The 22,509-nt window shown below is 41.3% G+C and overlaps 1 protein-coding gene across 1 annotated transcript in view; it reads right to left on the bottom strand.

Annotated features, from left to right (window-relative positions):
* LOC145400804 (voltage-dependent T-type calcium channel subunit alpha-1G-like) overlaps positions 1-22,509 on the bottom strand; it is a 470,580-nt gene that overhangs the window by 416,201 nt on the left and 31,870 nt on the right. Inside the window, exons 6-11 of the mRNA XM_080273240.1 lie at positions 22,305-22,417; positions 21,159-21,328; positions 18,646-18,738; positions 16,896-18,218; positions 16,428-16,579; positions 13,264-13,491 (exon numbers count right to left, since the gene is read on the bottom strand). Coding sequence (XP_080129366.1) covers positions 13,264-13,491; positions 16,428-16,579; positions 16,896-18,218; positions 18,646-18,738; positions 21,159-21,328; positions 22,305-22,417 — 2,079 coding nt within the window. The remainder of the gene's footprint in view (positions 1-13,263; positions 13,492-16,427; positions 16,580-16,895; positions 18,219-18,645; positions 18,739-21,158; positions 21,329-22,304; positions 22,418-22,509) is intronic.

Genomic DNA, 22,509 nt, shown 5'->3' on the forward strand with positions numbered 1-22,509 from the left:
AATTAAATGCATGAAAACCCATTTCAAGTAAATGAGCACTTTTTTATGCATTACTTCCTCACATATGCATTTACTGTGCTGCAAAGGACTTATTATATCTGAAGGATTAGCAGTCTAATAAAACCTCATCAATGGACATTATTAAAGCATAAATTTTCCCTCAATGGGCCACTTTCTTACCTCTAGATATAATGCTTCTATCCAAGTTGGCATTTAGTGTGCTCAAAGTGCACAGTCTGTCTGACACTTTTTTTTTTTTTTTTTATACCATTAATTATTCTTGCCCAGTATTTTGAAGACAGGGCAATCTGAAGATTCCTAGTTCTGTTATCATTTGAACCAAATATGGAATTCATTATTTTTTTTCTTCACCACTGGTTAGTTCTCTCAATGACAAGAGTTCAGAGTACAGTAAAAGTTCTCTCATTCGGCATCTGGTCTTATGATATTTCCGGTCTTTCAGTGGTTTTCATATATAGTCCCATTATGAAAGTTCACTGCTCTTCCAGCACATATGCTGACCAGATCGGCACCCGCGACCAGGCCGCTGGCTCGCCGCTGGTAAATGGGCACCCATGGTTGTCAATTTGGCATTAGCTCTAGTGCTTTTCAAAACAATTTTGCTTTTTTCATAATAAGTTAGCACCAATAAATATTAGATTTTATTCTATACCTAGCACATTTTGAAGTCCAATTTAGCACAAAAATCTGAATAGCTCACCTACAGCTTAGTGCGTTTTAAAGCTGAACTCAGCATTTTTGAAGTTTTCTGACTGCCAACACTGCATGTGACATCAGCCATCGTGACTCGTGAGTGTCTGGCTTTAAGAGTGGGACCTTTCGAATGTTTGGAAACTTTGTTGTGATATTTTACAGTGTGCATATGTAAATACATGCAGGTTAAGGTAGGTTCATGTGTATCATTAAATACATTACATATAAGTTTCTTATTATATATATATTTAGTACACTGGGTTGACCAGTAATACTTGCTTGACACTGTGATTGCTTTGGGATGACTGACAACAATGCTGGAAACTTGTTGGCAGGTTTTCCCGGTCATCCGGCAGTTTCTGCTATTTTGGCACTTGCCTGGTCCCGAAGATGTTGAATAATCGACTTTTATTGTACCAACACTTACCACCCTAAGTCAATAATAATGTCAGTACAGACTTTTTTGGTTTTCTGAAATTTCAGTCTTTGGCTGGTCTTCATGTGGCCACACCTTCCGGGTTATGAATGGTTGTGTACGTTTGTTTCCACTGTGCTTTACCGTTCAAGACCACCGGCCAGTCAACAACCTAATGTGAAGGGTAGCCATTTTGAATGAAATATGGATGGCCAATGAGCAACCTCTTTGCATTTTGCCTTGATTTAGGCCAACGATTTCAAACCTTTTGTTCCCAAAGTAGGAAAGGGAGGCCCCTCTGATATATTTGAATTTTGTCTAACCATGACACCAGTGGAGTGCACCTGTCAGACTTGTGACTGGGGGTTTTACAAATTCATTTTTTTTTTTTAAACGGACCAAAAGTCTGTCCAATTAATGGGAGATCACAGCCCTTCTAGGTTAAGTTAGGTTAGTTCAAATACAGCACAACCTTACAAAATTACGTTAGGTTAGTTCAAATACAGGAAGGACAGTTTACTGCACAGCCTTGGTAATTTCCGATAAAAGCAGTTCTCAAATTTACTGTTCTTTCTAGAACCTTACTATTTTAGTAATTTCTGTACGACTTTTTTTGTCGAATTGCAAATTGCCTATTTCCGGTGGAGGGGGGTACAAACACTTGAAAACGGATAATTTTAGATAAAATCGACAATCGAATTCTTACAGAAAACACTAAATTCGAAAGGTTCTAGGGTAAAAAAAAAAAAAAAAAAAAAAAAAAAAAAACGAAAAATAAGGATTTGGTCGAAACGATAATTTTACCAGATTCCTTTTCATGCTATGCCCAAAGTTTTTCACACATGCCCCTTGGACAGCCTGTCACAGCAGAAAGAGAGAGAGTGAGAGTAGTACGGTATATGTTCACAACTGCAGGGGAAGCACGTGGGTGTCAGGGTATTTAATTAAATGTCCAGCATCAAAACATAGACGGCCTGCTCTCACACCTGCGCAGATAGCTTGCAAAAGGTGAGACTCTTATCCCATGCTCTTCATTTATTTCACAGGAGAGGTCTATTTCTCGATAAAGAAAAAGCTGCCCGAAAATCCCTAAGAGGTAACGCACTTCTAACCCATCTTACGGTCATGCTGTTTCATTTTGTGGCTAAACATCTTTTCTGCATTACTAACTCTTCTTCATTAGTTCTTGCACTCACCTTCAACCTTTCAGTAAAACGTCAGTGTGCATATATGTGGCGAAATCCACTTGAAACGGCATGAACTGTTGACAGACAAGCAGTTCTAACAACTCGTTTACACCGCACCTCAGTCACGATGTGTTCATTGAATGGGTGTTCTTACATTGACCTCAGTTAGTTTTTAAACAGTATTTCAACTGGATTTCAGTTATGTCTGCGCAAATATGTATATGTAAGATGCCAAACGATAGTTACTCAATCACATACGTGAGTGACAGACTGATTTTGTTCATTTGCCTATTTCCAACAATGAGCGGGATATTTGAATCTCGAGCCGGGGGCGCATAAGTTAATACAGAATGTCTCACATTTACGAAGCGTTTTATCACTTGATACTCTTATTTCTTTTTAAATCATCTACTCTCTTCACCCTAATGTACCCTAGCTTTATACTTTCAGATATGAAATTTTTCCGATCGGTAACTTTGCTGTAGTTACAAAATGAAAGTGTGGATTCTGTAACGACTTTGACGACTTATAAGTCAACCCCTTCACTGCGCGCGCGCGTGCGTGCTTGTGTGTTCTTACCTAATTATTCTTACCTAACTGTATCTTTACAGGAATGAGTCCAGCTCGTATTGTCCCGTGTCTTAGACCATATTTATCGTACATATCCTTAAATTTGTGAATTGTTTTGGCACACACTATTTCATTCGGTAGTGCATTCCATTGATCAATTGCTCTGTTTGGGAAACTGAATTTCCTTACGTCTTCATCACCTCTCTTCTTATGCAGTTTTTTGCAGTGTCCTCTTGCTGATGCTTCTCCATATGTTAAGTAATCATTTATGTCTATTTTCTCCTTTCCTGATATGCACTTATATAGCATTATCATGTCACCTCTTTTCCTTCTCTCCTGTAGTGTTGGTAGATTCAGTTTATTTAGTCTTTCTTCGTAGCTTAGGTCCCTTAAGCTTGGTATCCATCTTGTAGCGGCCCTTTGAACTTTCTCAATCTTGTCTATATGCTTTTTGAGATGAGGACTCCAGACTGTTGATGCATATTCCAGGGTTGGTCTAATGAATGATGTTATTATCCTTCTTAGTATGTCTTCATTTATGTATGTGAATGCTATTCTCATATTTGCAAGCAGTGTATAGGCCTACATGTTCCGTACCTTCTCGCTGATGTGGTCAGCCGGAGATAGTCTGTTATTGATAATCACACCTAGGTCTTTCTCTCTTTCTGATGTGTATAGGGTTTTTTTTCCTAACTTATAATCCCAATCAGGTCTTTTTCCACTTTTACCAAACTTGATTACATGACACTTGTCCACATTGAATTCCATTTGCCATGTACTACTCCATTCATGAAGTTTATTTAATTCTTCTTGTAGCTCCCTACAAGAGTCTGTGCTAGTAATTCTCCTTTGTATTTTTGCATCATCTGCAAACATATTCAGATAGCTCTCATTTCCAGTGCTACTGTTTATATCATTTATGTACACTAGAAACATGATTGGTGCCAGCACCGAACCCTGTGGTACTCCACTAGTCACTTCTTTCCATGATGAGTAGTTTCCTCTTAGTACTGTCCTCATTTCTCTTTTTATGAGAAAGTCTTGCATCCAACAAAACAGTTTGCCTCGAATTCCTCCTTGATGGTACAGCTTCCATAAAAGTCTTTGGTGTGGTACTGTGTCAAAAGCTTTCTTGAAATCTAAATAGATACTGTCCACCCATCCTTCCCTTTCCTGTATTGTGTTTGTTAATCTGTCACAGTAGCTCAACAGATTAGTAACACATGATTTTCCTTTTCTGAAACCAAACTGTCTTTCTGTTATCATACTGTGTTCTTCTAGATGATTTACCCAAGCTTTTCTTATAAGTTTTTCTAATACCTTGCTTACAACACTGGTCAGTGATACTGGTCGGTAGTTGAGAGGATTTTGTCTATTTCCTTTCTTGAATAAGGGGACTATATTTGCTTTTTTCCAAATATCAGGTAGTTTCCCTTGACTCAAGGATTTCTTGAAAATTAAAAATAATGGTTTACTTAACTCCTTTGCACATTCTCGTAACACCCAACATGAAATTTCATCAGGACCACTTGCTTTTCCTCTGTCTAATCTACTTAACTTCTCCTGTATTACTTTTTCTGCTATTTGTATATCCGGTAGTATGTGTGGACATGCGTGTTCCACATAGTCCCTCTCAAAATTTTTTTCTTCTGTAAAAACTAATTGGAAATTCTTATTTAGTGCTTCACAAATATCTTTCTCTTGTGTATAAGTGATTCCCTCGTCCGTGATGGATTGTATTATATCTTTTACTTTGGTTTTGCTTCTGATATAGCTGTAAAACAGCTTTGGTTGATCACTACTTTTATTTATTATATCCTCCTCAAACTGTTTTTGGGCTTCCCTCCTTATTCTTGTATAGTCGTTTCTTGCCTGTTTGTAATTATTATACGCCCTTTCACTATTGTGTCTTCTGTATCTATTCCACAACAAATCTCTTCTTTCTTTTGATTTTTTACATTCTGTATTGAACCATTTCTGTATTTTCTTATCTGCTTCTTTGTGCTGTGGGATGTACTTCTGTACTCCTATTTCATAAAATTCACAAAATTTTTTATATACAGCATTTAAATCTTGTCCTCTAAGCTCCTTTTCCCATTCAACTTCTAAGAAATACTTCTTTAGGTCTTGATAATTTCCCTTTTTATAGTTTAGTCTCTTTTTGTAACTGTCATTGCTGTTTACTATGTCATATGCTATCCTGAAGTTATAATTTAGTACTGCATGATCGCTTTTGCCGAGTGGAGGGTGATATATTAAACTGTCAATGTCATTTTCTTGCCTAGTAAATATTAGATCTAGCACTGAAGGTACATCAAGTCCTCTTTTTCTAGTGGTTTCCCTCACATGTTGCGTTAAGAAAAACTTGTACGAGATCCAGGAGCTTTTGGTCCCAACAGCTTTCTTGGCTATTTATATCTAAAGTATTCCAATTTATATTTGTATTGAAGTCCCCAGTTAGTATAATTCTTTCCGATTTCTCTTCCATTTTATGTGTGTGTGTGTGTGTGTGTAATTCACCGGGTCGGTCAGGATCACTTGATGGTCGTGATCGTCAGCTTTGACCCTCCCGGAAGGGAGCTGAGAGCTCATATAGTCCGATCTAAGAGCAAGGCTGTGACCTTCACACACCCACACACCCGTCCCCTTGCTCAAGGGGGACAGTAACCACCCACTTCGTCAGTGAAACTTTTCGCAACCTGAGCGAGGCGCGAACTCCCGTCCACCAGTTGGCAGGCGAGAGCGTTACCACTGCACCAGCGAGCGGTGTTAGATCACATAACCGAGGAAAAAAAAAAAATCATCATTCGGACCTCCTTTCCCACCCTAGGGCAGGGTGAGGAGTAGCAATGTCCAGACAGCACAAATTTACCCAGTCCAGTGGGCCACGCTTCCATTCACTCATCATTCAAGCCCAGGGGCGCACCCTGGAATTTTCTAAGGGGTGGGCCCCATTTGCCAGTTTCCTGAAGTTTACATATAAGTTTTATAGTTCTAAGTTGTATATATATATATATATATATATATATATATATATATATATATATATATATATATATATATATATATATGACGTTGTTGGAAGGACACAAGTCAAGAGTGAGAGCCGTGGAAATGAGTTATTTAAGAGGAGCCTGTGGAGTCACATGGAGAGACAGGCTGACGAATGAGGATATAAAGGAGCGTTGTGGTGTTGATGTGGATGTGATAGGAAGCGTTATGAGGAACACACTGAGGTGGTTTGGCCATGTGGAGAGGATGGAGGGTCAAAGACTGACGAAGAGAGTGTATGTGAGTGAGGTGGAGGGGGAAAGAGGGAGGGGGAGGCCGAGGATGAGATGGAGAGATGGGGTGGAGAGGTATATGAGAGAGGGGGGTGTGAGTTGGGAGCAGGGGAGTGAAATGGCTGGGGACAGGGCGACTTGGAGGCGATTTGTTTGTGGCCACCCCAAACGGGATTGAGGCGTCTGGCAATATATATATATATATATATATATATATATATATATATATATATTTTCTGATAGAATGATAGATTATTTGGTAGGTCGTCAGTTATTTAAACAAACTTGTTTGTTTATATTTATCGTTTTAACAAAGTAACAAAGAACAAGCCATTCAGTCTCAACCCTATTCTGTCCAGATTTCTAATCACGGCACAAAGACGGAGAGAAACAAGGGACAGGTGAAGTGGGAAGTCCTTAGGGAGAGGGAAGGAATGTTGGGTAAGGAAATAGAGGTCACAATGGGAAAGGGATTGCCGATCCCAGCTCAGGTGTGTGTGTGTGTGTGTGTGTGTGTGTGTGTGTGTGTGTGTGTGTGTGTGTGTGTGTACAAATGTTGTGTATGTGGGCAAGAAGCTGGGTGAAGAGAGGGGATGGGGATGGACAGGAAGGCAGGAAGGATGATGTTTTGAGTTCAGGGGGGGGGGTGAAGAAGCTATCCTATTGACAATATATTTGGCCACAGGATCCGATAGGTGATAAGATCCGCTGTTCTGTTCAATGGTATTGGAACATACTATAACAGCTTCCTCCAGACATTTGCGTCTTTTTAAGTCTACACACACACACACGCACACACACACACACACACACACACACCTGAGCTGGGATTGCCAATCACTTTCCCCATGTGACCTCTATTTCCTTACCCAACATTCCTTCCCTCTCCCTAAGGACTTCCCACTTCACCTGTCCCTTGTTTCTCTCCGTCTTTGTGCCGTGATTTGTAATCCCTTTCCCCTGGACCTCACCTTCCTTACCCTACCTATCTCCCTTACCACCCCTAGCCAATACCTCACCCCTCACATCCCCACTGCCTTTTGCTGTATATACAGGAAATGTGGTGTATATTCAGCAATTGTACTCTGAGCCTGAGGAAGCCACGAGGCGAAACGTCAATACACACTCTGAGTGTTTGTTTGTATTTGCCAATTTTTCATGTTTTGCTGTTATCGAAATAAATATATATAAAATTTTAAAAGGATCCAGAGAGCTAAGGGGGGGCCCGGGCCCGGTGGGGCCCCCCCCCCCTGGGTGCGCCTCTGTTCAAGCCCCCAGAATCCTGGCTCTATCGGATACGCCAAAAACATTCACCACGTTCTGTAGCTTCACCTAAACATATCCGATAGAATAAAAAATAAATAAAAAAAATACCCTGTAATAATAATAATTGCATCAAAATACATGCAGCCCTGGGTAAGCATTCTCTGAAACACCAGAAGAGAATTGTCCAAGTCAAGGTATATGTCAGATGAGAGTAAGCTACCTTGGTCGAATCAGCTAAATAAACATACTCTGCAGCTTTATCTTAGCGAACATCAAGTAAAAAAATAAATAAATAAATAAAATATCCGTGTCAGAACCAGAAGGACACAAGAAGCCCAGGTGCGCAGCTCTTGGAAGACCCTCTAGCCCCGAGTCGCCACCCAGACCCCGCCGCAACCCGAGCCACCAGTACCATCGACGACAGGAGCTCAACAATCCAGTGCCTACTCTAAGAGACACAACCTGGCATGCAAGATGCGGCTGGGTGACGCAGAAGGATCCCCCCGTGTCTGCTAGAGATAACACACCTGAACTTTATAGAGGCAGCTTGGCAACGCAGAAGGATTTCCCCCATATCTGTTAGAGGTGACACCCGAACTTGCTAGAGGCGACTTGGCAGTACAGAAGGATACCCCCCGTGTCTGCTAGAGGTGGCACAACCGAGCTTGCTAGAGGCAGCTCGGCAATGTAGGAGCTACTGTACCCTCCCGTGTCTGATTGAAGTGGCACCACTGAGCTTGATAGAGGCGGCTCGGCAACGCAAGAGTTCCTGACCTCGTCCTTGACCCGCGGATTCACTGAGGTTAGTCTGGGGACCCGAGGGCCACGGCATTCGCCTGAACTAGGCCGACTACCCCACCATGTCACAGCCTCTGGAGTGGATCCCCTCCCCTCACACTCTCCCTCCAGACCCACCTCCCAAACTTTGTGTGTTCCTCCCTGTTTAGAAGAACCCCACCAGAGCAGGATTGCCCTAGCATAACAAAAACAAAATACACTATTTCCTTAGCCCATGATCCTGCTGCAGAAAATGTACTTTTATCTTGGGTGTGCCCACGTCATCCTGGGCCCCTACTGCTGGATGGCAGAAAACTCCCTTGGATAAGAAGTCCATGAAATTACCAAATGTTCAGTGCAAGGCTCCTTGAAAATAGGTAGGACAAATCTTGACAAACCTCCCGATGGTAACCTCCAAACCCCAGTTTTCCCCTCCTCGCCATTCCTTTGTTCCACTATTACATCTGTTTTCTCCACCACACCACCAATCTCAATGTGGCAGAGACTAAATTACAGGCCATGAGCGGACTGACATGAGACACAATAACCAAATAATGACGGAGCTCTATATCTCAGTCATTGGGTGCTGGAGGAACAACTGCATTATATTCACCTGAAGTTAGATATACTGTATACCTGACCAGAGAGATGCAGTAGCGTGAATAATCGCTCAGACCAGGCAGCATCCAAGCACCTCTTCATTTATCTCATGAACAAACAAGAGTATTGCTCTGGGACCTGCAGCGGGGCTCTTGCTTCAAACAGTTTGGCGCTCATCGGCGTGCACCCACTTTACTCGGTCCCTCACCTTCGAAGGGCTCATTATGTGGAGAGTGTTGATGTAGACAGGTCCACTTTTTTGCCCGTGCGAGGATTTTGTGGCTTTCCCCTTTGGCCAAAGTCTTGACGCTCTTCTCCAAAGGCCTCCTTTTAACAAATCCACCAGAAGAAGAAGAAGAACACTGGCCATTCATTGACCTCCTGCTTATTGCCGCATGTAAAAAGAGAACTCGTATTTCACCACAGAAAACACAGTACGGTTTTTGATGCATTAGGTGATGAAGCCGAAGAAAATAAAGGGATATCAATCGACAGGTGTGCATTACAAAAAGGCTGTGCAACGAGAGGTTTTGCCACTGATGATGTTTCAACCTCAACCTGTAATTTTAAGATCACTGGAAGCATCTTTTTGCACACACTGGCTTTGTGCTGCCTCCGATAACACAGGCAAAAAAACAGTCTACAGAATCTACACTACAGATTATCAGAGCCAAATTTACAAATATGCTATTTAATCAAATGAAGGAGGCTGGGTCAGGGACGAGGTGGAACTCTTTGTATAAGAATCAAATCTACGTTTTGTTACACTCGCGCGTGATGTGTGTGTGTGTGTGTGTGTGTGTGTGTCCCTTTCTCCATCATTTTCTTACTTTTTCCACTACAGTTTTAACCCCTTCAGCTGCTGGATATCTGTTCAATCCCTTTCCTAATTTCTTTTTCTGCGGACGATTTTATTCAGGTCAGAAGGGACTTTTCAAGCGGCAGGGTGGGTTGAATAGAGCCCCCATTAACCTCCCTAACTACTCGGGTACTCTCTTAAGCTGAATAAAATCGTCTGGAGATAGCAGGAATAAAAGAAATATACGTTATCAATGTGAAGTGGTTAATTCCTTCACTGTAGTGACTTTTTAGAGTTTATTCTCGTCACCTCCAGACAAATTTAAAATCTTGGAAGGATATTAGAGGGAGATTGTTTTATTTATTTTTATTTTTTTTTTGTAATTAAGGGGTCTGTGAAAGTTAACATATATATAATCCCTTGCCCAGTTCGAGAAGTCTTAAGCTGAATAAAATCGTCTGGAAGTAACAAGAATGAAATACAGGAGATGTCAGAAAACTAAAATGTTAATAAAGTAATATGTATGATAATGATAATAATAATAATCATAATAATAAAAATAATAATAACAGTAATAATAATGATAATAATAATAATGATGGTGATGGTAATGAAAACACTACCCTGATTAACCAGTCCAATAAGTTTATTATTATTATTATTATTATTATTATTATTATTATTATTATTATCACTATTTCTGTCTCAGGCGATTTGGGGAAATTTCTTGTGAAAAGGTTAAGGCAGGGTTTATCCATCCTATATCTTCGAAAAATCTCTCCTTAGCTGAATGAAATCGTCTTGAGAGAGAGAGAGAGAGAGAGAGTGAGGCTACTTCACTTCGAGGGCGCTTAATATATTCTGTAATTGCTACCACTGGACGATTTTATTCAGCAATTGGGAGGCTTTTTTTTTTTTCGCACGGGGGGGAGGGTCGAAAAAGCCTTCATTAACCCCTTCACTATACTCTTCCTGCTCAAACCTGGCCAAGAACTCTCTCTCTCTCTCTCTCTCTCTCTCCAGTCCTGATTATTAACACTAAAATACACACTACCCTTTTCACCTTAACTTGGCCAAGATTTTTATCCTTTGGTTGCTTATTTCACGTAGCTCTGTGGCTGAATGAGAAATAGCTACGACTCTACATCCTTTCCACAGCACTTCTTCGTAACTAGCAACATATTCTAATGCTAATCTATTGTTCACGATGAAGAGATGTCAATTTTAGGCCAAGTTAGAGTAAAAGGAGTATAGAATATGGTGCTAGCCACAATAAAGTGCTATAGAAAAGGTGTAAAGCCGCAGCAGTGTCTTTTCGGCCTTTGAACTCTGTAAAATGAGCGGCAAAAGAACGAAAATGGGGACCAAGTTAAGGTAAAAGAACTCTGCTAATGATCTTCTCTTTCTTTATGCAAGGAAGAAGGAAGCAAAGGCCAGAAGACAGTAATTTGTTCCCTCCAAGAAAAAATAAATAAATAAATGCGAGCGAGCCAAATTCAAGATCTGTTCGAGTCCTAAACCCTTTTTAAATCGTTTGGTGTTAGGAAGATCAAAATTCAAAAATAAATGATAGGATTGTGGAGGCTGAATCATATGACGTAAAGGTTACCTAAAATTTTACACTTTTGTCATATGCTAAATAACTCTGAAAATTTCGTAAAATCCATTTCTTGGCGACTTATTATACACATTACACCTCAGTATCCACTTATATATTACTGGCGCAAACTATGTCGATAATGAAATGATATAAATTAACACACTAAAGAGGGTTGATGTGTAATATGCTAAATTACTGGCCCGAAATCTCATTAATTCGGGAGACGTCCCAGCACCTCTTCCTAAGCGATTTATTTAGCATATTTCACCTTAATGTTCTCCTGTATGCTGTTTATTGCTCTCTGATATCGACACAATTTGCATCAGTAACACATAAGCGGACAGCAGTACCGTAATAGTAGTTGCAACCTCAGCCTCATCTGGACGTGAACCCAGTGGACTGCAGGCTGAAGTTGCCCATCTGCGGTCTACCATCCACCTTTCGGGGGAGAGGGAGGGATATGAGGGATATTTGTATAGCTCGTAGTGGAGCAGCCCAGAAATATTGGTGCCACCACATGAAGGCGTCCCTCTCCAGCACCATACAAGAAGACATAAAGCTAGCATTAGGCAAAATAAATCGCATAGGAAGAGATGTAACGAAAACTCCCAAGCAAAGTAGAATACAACGCTTAATCTACAACAAACACACACTGTATTGTACCCCCTCGCGTGTGGTGACTTTTTTTTTTTTTTTTTTAAATCTTTTTATGTTTTATCACTGCTACCTCCACAGAAATGTCTTCTCCTTATGGGGGAATTTTTCGATCGGAAGGTGATGCATGTGGCCCAATAAACTCCTTCACTACTACTACCACCACCACTACTACTACTGCTACCACTACTACTACCACTACTACTACTACTACTACTACTACAGATCCTGCCTGAATCAAATCACCTGAAATAACATGGATAAAATATAATAATACGTCCTAGGGCTGAAGAGGCTGTTGTCCAATATAACGATTTTTTTCTTTTTTTACTCCGCGTTATTCCCATGTTCTTTATTGTCACAAAAATTCGTATTCTAGGTGACTGGAGGATACGTAATGCCTATTCCTTAGCGACTCATTCTGCACATTACCCTACAGTACAGTATCATACACGGGAATAAGGTGCAATACGCAAAAATAAAACGGAATAATTAAAATAAGGCGTAAGACGCAAATTAAATCGCTAAGAAAGGGGCATTACGAACTCCTCCAAGCCATTTAAGATACGAACCTAAAATAATCTTTGTTTTCACTGCTATGTTAGGTGTAATCGCTTCACGCCGATGACGTGTTAAAATTAATTCTTCCTGCCTTCATTTTTTTTTTTTTTTTTTTATATTCAGCAGAGGACAGGCTTTTCGAACTGGGGGGGGTTAGATACAGGCTCCAATGCTCGGCGGTTAAGAAAGCTCCCTAACACCTCTTCCTTACCGATTTATTTTATGGATACGGCTAGGTAATAGCGTTGTGTACGGTGTTTATGCAGCGTATGGTGATGTTAGAATGATTTAAGTAAATAGAGAAGAGGACGGCAAGGTTACTAGGCAAAATAAATCGCTAAGGAAGAGGTGCTAGGGAGCTACCTTGACCGATGAGAACACGGGTCATAGCCTTCACTAACCCCTTCAGTACGAGATCCTGAGTACAATCGTCGGGTAGGAGCATCGATGAAGGAATAAAATGCAAGGTGGTGCATACATAGCGCACCTCTTCCACTCGTGTTGCGGGGACGGCTCTGGCAGCGTTACCAGTGTCTACCCTGCATCATTTGAACCATTTCCTACCCCCACGCCCACACCCACGCCCACACCAGCAGGCTGAGCAGTCCCCTCAACACATAAGGTACTATTAAATGAGTTTTTAGTGCAGTGCTATTTTCAGACCATCCTGTATATCATCGGTGAGAAGGGTCTAGTCTGATTTATATGGTCAAACAGGCAGAACACACTGGCTGCACACTCCCTGTAATAATAATAATAATAATAATAATAATAATAATAATAATAATAATAATAATAATACTGATAAAAGTTCAAAGCCGGCAAATAACACTTACCTAAATATGAATATGAACAGTATGAGGAGAGAGAAGAAGATAGCGACATTGTCCATAGTCCTCAGCATGACGAACAGTTGTCTACGCAGCTGCGGCATGAAGCGCACCAGCTTGAGAATGCGCAGCAGCCTGAAGGTCCGCAGCACAGAAAGACCCGACCCCTGGCCCGCCTGTTGGTCCGCCTCCATTCCACTGGAGCTGGAGTAACTCTCGTACATCTCAACCACGCTGCGTACACGGGAAACAGGTTACTGGTGCCATGATACTGAACCTGCACAGTGAAGGTGTCCACAGACCCTCTAGAGACAGTCATTTACGTACAAAGGAAGCCTCCATTTCATCCCTTCGAGGGCTATGGGTCAGACGCTACACTACTGCAGACAAATAGCCTATATTTAAGGGTAAATAACCAGCCCACGTCTCTTCGTGGCATTACATGATTGAAAAGCTTCCATTCACCTCTCAGGGATCCAATATACAGAAGGCCATCATTTCAGCTAGGGCGTTTTTTCCACGAAGCGACATGGTGAAAATCGAGTTAGGAGTGGGATCATTTATAACACCTTTAACCTTCACCTGTAATCTACCTGCATCCCGCATTACAGATTGTGGTCAACAACGATAACGAAATGCCAGGTGAATTTCATAATCTTCACATACTTGAAAAACTATCTTACAAAATCCGGAGCCCGTCCCCAACTTCACCTTCTTAGCAAGAATATACAGTCCTTAACGCCATATTATCGGTGGATTAGGAGGCTTTCTGATACGTCTTCCCTAACCTTTACTCTGCCCATTTCACCTTATTCTCCTATATATCATTAATATATATATATATATATATATATATATATATATATATATATATATATATATATATATATATATATATATATATATATATATATATATATATATATATATATATATATATATATATATATATATATATACTATATATATATATATATATATATATATATATATATATATATATATATATATATATTATTGGCACAACGGAAATAAAGAGCATAAAAGTAGATACTGTATTTCACGAGTCATATTTTGAAGTAGACTGTTAAGGAAAAGGTGTTAAAAGGGCTCCAAAACTCATGAAGATACGGTCCTCTAAGCCGTATTTTTAAAACTGAGAGTGCGGAGGTATGGACAAGCCTCCTAATTTTTGCCGATTACTTCTGAAGCCTGCGATGATGAATGAACATGTCTGACCTTTTGGTATCGTTGCTGATTACACTCCATTGTGGCATGCAGACTAAACATATTTAACATTTGAAGACAGTAAAATAATAGTAAAAATTAATGACCTGCTTACATTTTCTGCTCTCGCGTTTAATAGTCCGGCAGTTGGAGCACATCACACAGCTACACAATCTCACTAACACACACAGTATAGTAAATACAACTTTCGCCAAAACCTGCTGGAACTTCACATGTAAGGTAGATAACCCCGGTATTCTTTACCTTCCAAAAATCTTGAAAAAAAAAAAAAAACATTCTGCACATTATCCAGTTTTACACTACGAAATATGTACATATAAAAACAGCCACACTTCGTTGGTTAAACAAAAGAAACCGTAGCTACTCACAGAGTGGCGAATGAGATCATAGCCCTGTACGTCACGCTCATTAGGCGGCCACTCACCCCCGCATTTCTTATCTGCGGTAACGTGGCCAAAGGGGTAACAGAGGTGGCACTAGTCTCCTCTGAAATATGCTTGGCCACCCCAGCAGCTATCTCACATATCCGGGGGAATCCCCTTTCAGAGTTCTTCTTGAACCACCCGATAATCTAATTTGTCTCGGCCACAACATTTTTTACACCCCAGTGGCGCCCAGTTCATCTGATTTCCAGATCCTATCATAGTTCACTCAGCTTGGTGGAGATTTCGTTTTACATGTGTGGCATAAGCTATGACAGATTTTTTTTTTTTTCGACTCTGGGTAGAGCATTCCTTCACCGTGCCAGAGAACTACCATATACATGTCACCACATGGACGCTAATACTTACCACCAAAACTGAATACTTTCAGGGGACCTCTTGTTTAGGACTTGAGTAATACTATCGGCAGGGATGTTCTTAGTTAAGATCTGTATAATAAGATTCAACGCAATGTGTCCAGGCATTTCGGAATGAACGGGTCTTGAATTTGGCTCTCTGTTATTTTGTTTTTATTTTTATTTTTTTTTGGAGTGAACAGCCTTTCGGGCTTCTGGACTTTGGCCCCTTCGTCCTTGGAAAAAAAAAAAAAAAAAAAAAAAAACTTCCCTGCTTCAGCTTGATATCGAGTTCATAATCCTTTCGAACAGCAGATCACTTCTCTAACCATCTGATCTAATATGACCAAAGGGTTTCCACACACAGCATCACCATCATCATCCTGACCTTATACCCCACTAATACACTGGACGGAGAGGAAAACACACACAGAGGAACAAGAGAGTACAAAAGCATCCATTAACAGTGTGCCCAGTGAAATAGGCACAGCAGTTCGTTCATCATTTAAGGTAGGGAGCGAGTCGTACATTGGTTATCACATCCACCTCGTAACTGGAAGAACCCAGGTTCAAGTCTCACGCTGGTCAGACTGTTGAGCAATGTTTGTTTTCCCCTGGACCATATTATCCCAGTAACACAACTGGCGACCTGAGTTTATACCAGATTACTGTGGGTCGACTATCAGGGTAAGATCGGGACTTAGAAAGGCAGAAGAGTCATAAATCTAATTACTGTATGCTTAAACAATGAACTCCCTATTATTTACTATAATTTCTAAAGCTAGTCTGATGGAACATATTAAACCTCCTGTTACTGTTGCTGTTGTAATGTGGGATACAGGCTGACTGTATCTAATAATCACAGGCGTTCCATAAATGACAATAAAGAATAAGGATTTTGCATTCCACTTTGCGATTTACAATTTAAGCAGGTGATCCCACGTTTTCTTTTTCATTCAAGCATTCGAATATCTCAGCAAACACACTTTAAAAAAACAAAAACTTTCATGATATTCGTGCAATTGATAGGTAGATATCGAAGCTATCTTTGCCATTAAAAACTTCAAACGTCTCTGCACGCACACACACACAGTACCTGTCTATCTATCTATATAACTGTCTATCTGTAAATTAATGTACTCACCTAAGAATAACAATAACGCCATCAAAGACATTGAAGCCGTTGCTGATGTACCCAAAAGGTCCCTCTGCGATAATCTTTAGCATCATCTCTACGGCAAACACAGCTGAGAAGATGTAGTTGCTCATCTCCACAGTGATAGTCAACCACTCCGGCTGTACGGTGGCGAGACTGGTGTTAGGTTAGGTTATACTAGATTAGGGAAAGTTAGGTTAGGGTAGGCTTGCGTAGGCTGAGTGAATAATAATAATAATAATAATAATAATAATAAAAATAACGGTACTACTACTACTACTACTACTACTAACTAATAATAATAACAATAATAACTGTATTGTCTTTTCTCAGAAGCGTCCATACTTCCAAAGGAATTCATTAGTGCTCTAAACACATTCAGACCTTTACGAGAACTGACATTATCCATATACACTACAAACTTCATCTGCAGAAGTCAAAAGGGATGTGACTGACCTGGTTGTGGTACTCGACGCCCATGCTGAGTGTGTTGATAAGGATGGCGACCAAGATGCCCCGCTGGAAGTACCTGTGTTCCACCAACTTCTTCACGTAGGACTGTATGACCGTGAACACTTTACTGGCAAACGATGGTGGCCGCTTCTCCTCGTCCCCCCACTCGTCGTCGTTCCAGTCAGAGTCCGAGCCATAGGAATCAGAGTCTGAATAATAAGCAGAGAGACCTGCTGGAGCCTGGTCTCCCGAGAAAAACAGAGTTGGTGCTGAGAAGTGCTTAACCCCCTTGGCAAGAGAAGAATAGAGGGTGTGGACGGAACGTGAGTCAATACCGAGGTGTGTAGGGAGTGCAGCAGAAAGTGCACCACTCAGTGCCAAAAGCTCCCCACAGGTCAGTGAGCCCCTCCCCGCTGACCCATTGTATGATGGCGTTCGAGAGACAGATCTCAGGGAAGATTTTGTCTTTTTTGGAGGCAAGAGGCCTGGGGGCATTAGTGTGGCGGGTAGAAGTGCTGGAGGTACTGGTGTGTGAGGCGATGGGGGTAGGGGCTCCCGGAAATAGGCTGGATCAATTGGTTCATCATCTGTCTGAGTCGTTTTCTCGCTGTGACAGACATTCTTGGTGGCGGTTTCTCCGGCATGGCCATGAAGAAGCACCACGTCACTAAACATAACGGAGCTACGGCGCCGCGCTCTTGGTGTGGAGGTGACCTGGCCTCCTGGGGAGGGAGGCATCAGCTCGTTGTTGCCATCACCACTACCACTCGAGACTTTGAGGATAACCGGCCGATGAGGTGAAACTCGTGTGTCAACATCAGGGTACTCTGTGGTGGTACGAGGAGCACTGTTGCCATCCTGAGGCTCCACCGGGTTGGATATCAGCTGAGGCTGTGCTGAAGTGATATTGTTCATAAGAGTGAAGGCTCCCCCAGGGCCAGTGGGGGCAGTAGCCACCACTGTCCCAGGGGGAGCAGCCCCCCCACTCTCTCTACTGATCAGGGCACTTTGGGCTGCCTCATACTGGCGCCGGCGACGCTGTTTCTTGAGACTTAGCTGCCGTGGGTGTTCTGAACGATTTCTTCTGCGGTATTGTCGGTACCGAGTGTACAGTTTCCGTTTTCCCCGCCGCCACAGATGAGCAATGTACTTGATGATTTCCGTATAACAAGAATTAGGCTCCGAGGTAGAGCCAGATGCCAATGTGCTGGTGGACTGGAACCTGGCACGCTCCATCTTCATGCGCTCCATCTCTCGCTTCTTCGTCTCCGAAAACTGCGTGGCAATCACAACGAGGCACAGGTTGATCATGAAGAACGACCCGATCTGTCACAAATATATACGAACAATCAGATAACGTACAAGTAACTGCATCATTACACTTCTTCTGCAAGTACATTTTTATCGTGAATCACTGTAGCTTAAGATGGACATTACTGACAAAACAGTGTATTAATCAAACGTTACTATATATGTGACTAATGATACAAACACAGACGTGGGGGCAAAACAAAATTATGTAACAGTGTCTTCCCACCAGCACTGGCTTATGGCAGTAATGCTATATATGGATAGTGCTGGAGAATATAGGTAGGAGGGAGGGGAATAAAGCTGAATAAGGCTGATTTACCGTGTGTGTGTGTGTGTGTGTGTGTGTGTGTGTGTGTGTGTGTGTGTGTGTGTGTGTGTGTGTGTGTGTGAGAGAGAGAGAGAGAGAGAGAGAGAGAGAGAGAGAGAGAGAGAATATACTAACCACAATAAGCAGCACGAAGTATATCCAGTCCCAGAAAGAGTGAGCATCTTGCACGTAGTACATTATGTCTGTCCAGCCTTCTAAACTGATCACCTGAGAATATATGAAAGAAATGTAAGTTGAAATTACTTTACCATCATCACCATCATCATCATCATCATCATCGTCATCATCATCATCATCATCATCATCATCATCATCATCATCATCATCATCGTCGTCGTCATCATCATCATCATCATCATCATCATCATCGTCGTCGTCATCATCATCATCATCATCATATCTATCTCCTGTAGTTTAAAAAAATAATCTACGCTGAATAAAAGCCTCTGGAAAGTAGCAAGAATCAGATAGACGTCAAGTGAGAAAAGCGGTTAAAATGGTCGAGAAACATATCATATCTGCGGCTATATGGAACTATCTACCCCTTAGAATATAACAAAAATGAATATAAACACAAAATAACAATATAATCACCCTTTCTGACACATCAAACATCTTTTCCCGATAAAGTACCATTCTCAGTCCGATAACGTATTACTTAATTCTTGTTATCTCCAGACGATTTTATTCAGCTCAGGAGAGACTTCGAACTAAGGGCGTTAGAGCTTTCACTAACCCCTTGTCTCCCCTAACATTAATAAAATCTTCTGGAGATAGCAAGAATAACCAGTGGAATACGTACCTCGATTTCCCGCCACATTAAACACACTTTCCTGATCGCATACTGTTCCAGAAACCTGGCTACTTCAGCAAGGCCAGTGCTTAATGAAGGAGATCGACACATATTGGAGCATCATTACTAACTTAATAAATATATATGAATAATTAGATACTTTAAAAACTCCAAATGCATTCCACCACCCACCAGAATGATAGCTACGTACCCGACCGAGACCAGTGTTATGGAAGAAGATGGCTACACAGAGGAAAATATATATTGCACACAAGTAAAGACAGAAAGAAGTAAAGAAAGAAAGAACAAACTCTCCTTTTTTTTTCTCTCTCGTTTTGATTTTGGGGAAGGTGCTGACCCTCCAAGAATCACTAGGGATTCACGCTCCTCAAGTACCATATTACGGATGAAAGTCAATGCACGAAGATATCAAAGTCATATCTGCCCTCCTTCCACAATTTCTGAGAATTTTTAATTTGGTGAGGGGGCTGACCCCCTAAAAATCATGGCTGGAAAACCGTATACAGGTAACCAGACAAACGCACCTGGGAAGTCTCATTAAAAGGTTTCCTCTGTTTCTGAACTTTTTTTTTTTTTTTTTATGGAAGGGAGACCGACTCCCCAAGAATTACTGGGGGTCATGCTCCCTAAATATCGCATTACAAATGAGAGTCCATTACACATGCGCTAATATATCAAAGCCATAACTGTCATCCTTCCCCCTATTCTGTATCCTTTATAACTTTTAGAGGGGGGCTAACCGCTCTAAAAATAATGGTGGAAAATTTCACCATATATAATTGAAGACATTATCAAGAAACGAGATGCTGACCTGAGAAGTTTCGTTGAAATCCATGAGCTCATTTCCCCTATTTCTGATTTTTTTTATTTTCTCTTATTTGTTTTTTGGGGGGAGGGGGCTTACCTCTCAAGAATCACTGGGGGTCACTCTCCCCAAATATCGGATTACGGATGGCAGTCCATTATATGACTTGTACTAGGATATCAAGGCCATATCTGGATTCCTTTTACTATTTCTGATTTTTTTTTTTTTTTTGGTGAGGGGGGAAGGGGGTGGCTTCCCTAAAAATCACGGCTGGAAAACTGTATGTAGTGAAAGGCCTTATCAGTAACGGAAAACTGTATATAGTGGAAGGCCTTATCAGTGACCAGACGAACTCACTTTGGAAATTTCATTCAGATCCACCAAATATCGTAGGAGGAGTTGAGTCAAGCACAGACGCAAAGACATACTGCCTCTCACGCAACGATATATGGCGAGGGGCGGAAAATGATACCTACCAGCTTCGCAGGATTGGTAAATAAAAATACTAGTTGGACAGATATGCAAACTTAGTTCAATCATCAAGCCATCACCCACCAGAAAAAAAAAGAAAAAAAGAAAATGCCATCCAAGTGAGACTAACGTTATCTTAGATGGAAACATATTTCATAATTAAATAAGTAACAAGTGGGTAGATATACAGGTATACGGCCATTTTGCAAATTCTTACATTAATCGACTATTTACACGAAAGATGGCCACACCACTGAAACAGTATTATTCAAAATGGTTAGATAATTGACTAAGTAAATAATGAGTAAATAAATAATAAACTGGTAAATAAGACAAATGGACAGATATAAAAATTATGAAAACAAGCTCTTACATTAAGCGACAACCCACCAGAAAGATGGCCACCCAAGCGAGAATAATGTTATCGAGGATGGCTTCATAAATAACTACCAAAATAGCAGACAAACCAAATAATGAATAAATAAAAAAGGAGAAATAAAGCCATTCTACAAACCCCCACATTAATCAGCCACTCACCAGAAAAATAGCCACCCAAGCAAGACCAATGTTGTCAAAGGAGATGGCACCCTGGAACGGATTCTTGTCCCCGGGTCGACAGTCGGTGTAGTATTGGTTCCAGTTGACGCAGGACTCGTTGGTCGGCTCATTGGACGCGTGGAGCTGGGCCGAATCGTTGCAGAGCATCCCTGGTGTGGTAATCAATCAATCAATCAATCAGTCAATCAACCAATCAGTCAGTCAATCAGTTTATTGTTGGTGAGATTAATGGTAATGGGTAGATGGGTAAAGTCGTTGCACAGAACATTCCTGGAAGGTGTTAGGTAATCAGTAAGTCTGTGCATCAGCTGAGCTGGGATTAAACAGAGTAACAACCAACAGGCGAGAGGGGAGACAATTAGGAGACGGTTTGGGGCAAACTAACAAAGGCAGATGACGAGAATATTAGTGATGAGAAGAGATAAATAAGGCAGAAGTCTGTATGTTAGGATGGGATGGGACAAGGAGGAAATAGAAGGTGGGAGTGACCTTAATTTGGCAGTGAACTATACTCTTTTTACTCCAACTTGGCCTAATATTGTCATCTCTCCATCTTGAGTGCTCTGCTGTAACAATAGATTAATACTAGCATACTGAGCTTGTCACGAAGAAGTGTTATGGAATGGATGTGGAGTCGTAGTACTGTCTTGAGGTGTCATGGAAAGGATGTGGAGTCGTAGTACTGTCTTTTGCTGCCACTGAGCTACTCGAAATAAGCAGTAAAATGACGAAAATACTGGCCAAGTTAAGATGAAACGACTATAATAGCGGTTCATGAAAATAATACTGATGGTGTTTCCCTGACACTTCTCAGGAATTAAACCACGGACGATCAGAGGAGAAACCTGGTCGCTTCTCACTAGGGGCGTAGCCAGGATGTTTAAAGCCGGGAGAGAAGGGGGAGGGGAAAAAAGTGTGTGTGTGTGTGTGTGTGTGTGTGTGTGTGTGTGTGTGATATCTGAGTTGAGTGCAGACCAGTCCTGAATGTATTCGATATGGACGGTGGGTATTCGAGTTGAAGTGATGATATATATGTGAAGAGTATGGCACATGAGAGTACTGCTGGACCTTAGCGAACGAATCATCAAGCATATCACCCCCTCACCTCTCTCTCTCACCACTAACCTTCGTGCTTGTAGTGGGGCAGGTTCTCACAGCGATGCATGCCGTTATCCTTGGGCAGGGAACAGATGTAGTCCCTCTCCTGCTCGGCCGCCTTGTAGTAGGACGAGATGGGTCTGTTGGCGGGAACTCGTCAGTCAAAATACACCTTTCAACCCCCTCAGTGCAATGACGTATAGTTCGCTGTATTCTATAGTGCGTTTACTCT

This window comes from Coenobita brevimanus, chromosome 53 (assembly GCF_032717465.1).
Source record: "Coenobita brevimanus isolate Jiangsu-jjx chromosome 53, ASM3271746v2, whole genome shotgun sequence".
Lineage (NCBI taxonomy): Eukaryota > Metazoa > Arthropoda > Malacostraca > Decapoda > Coenobitidae > Coenobita > Coenobita brevimanus.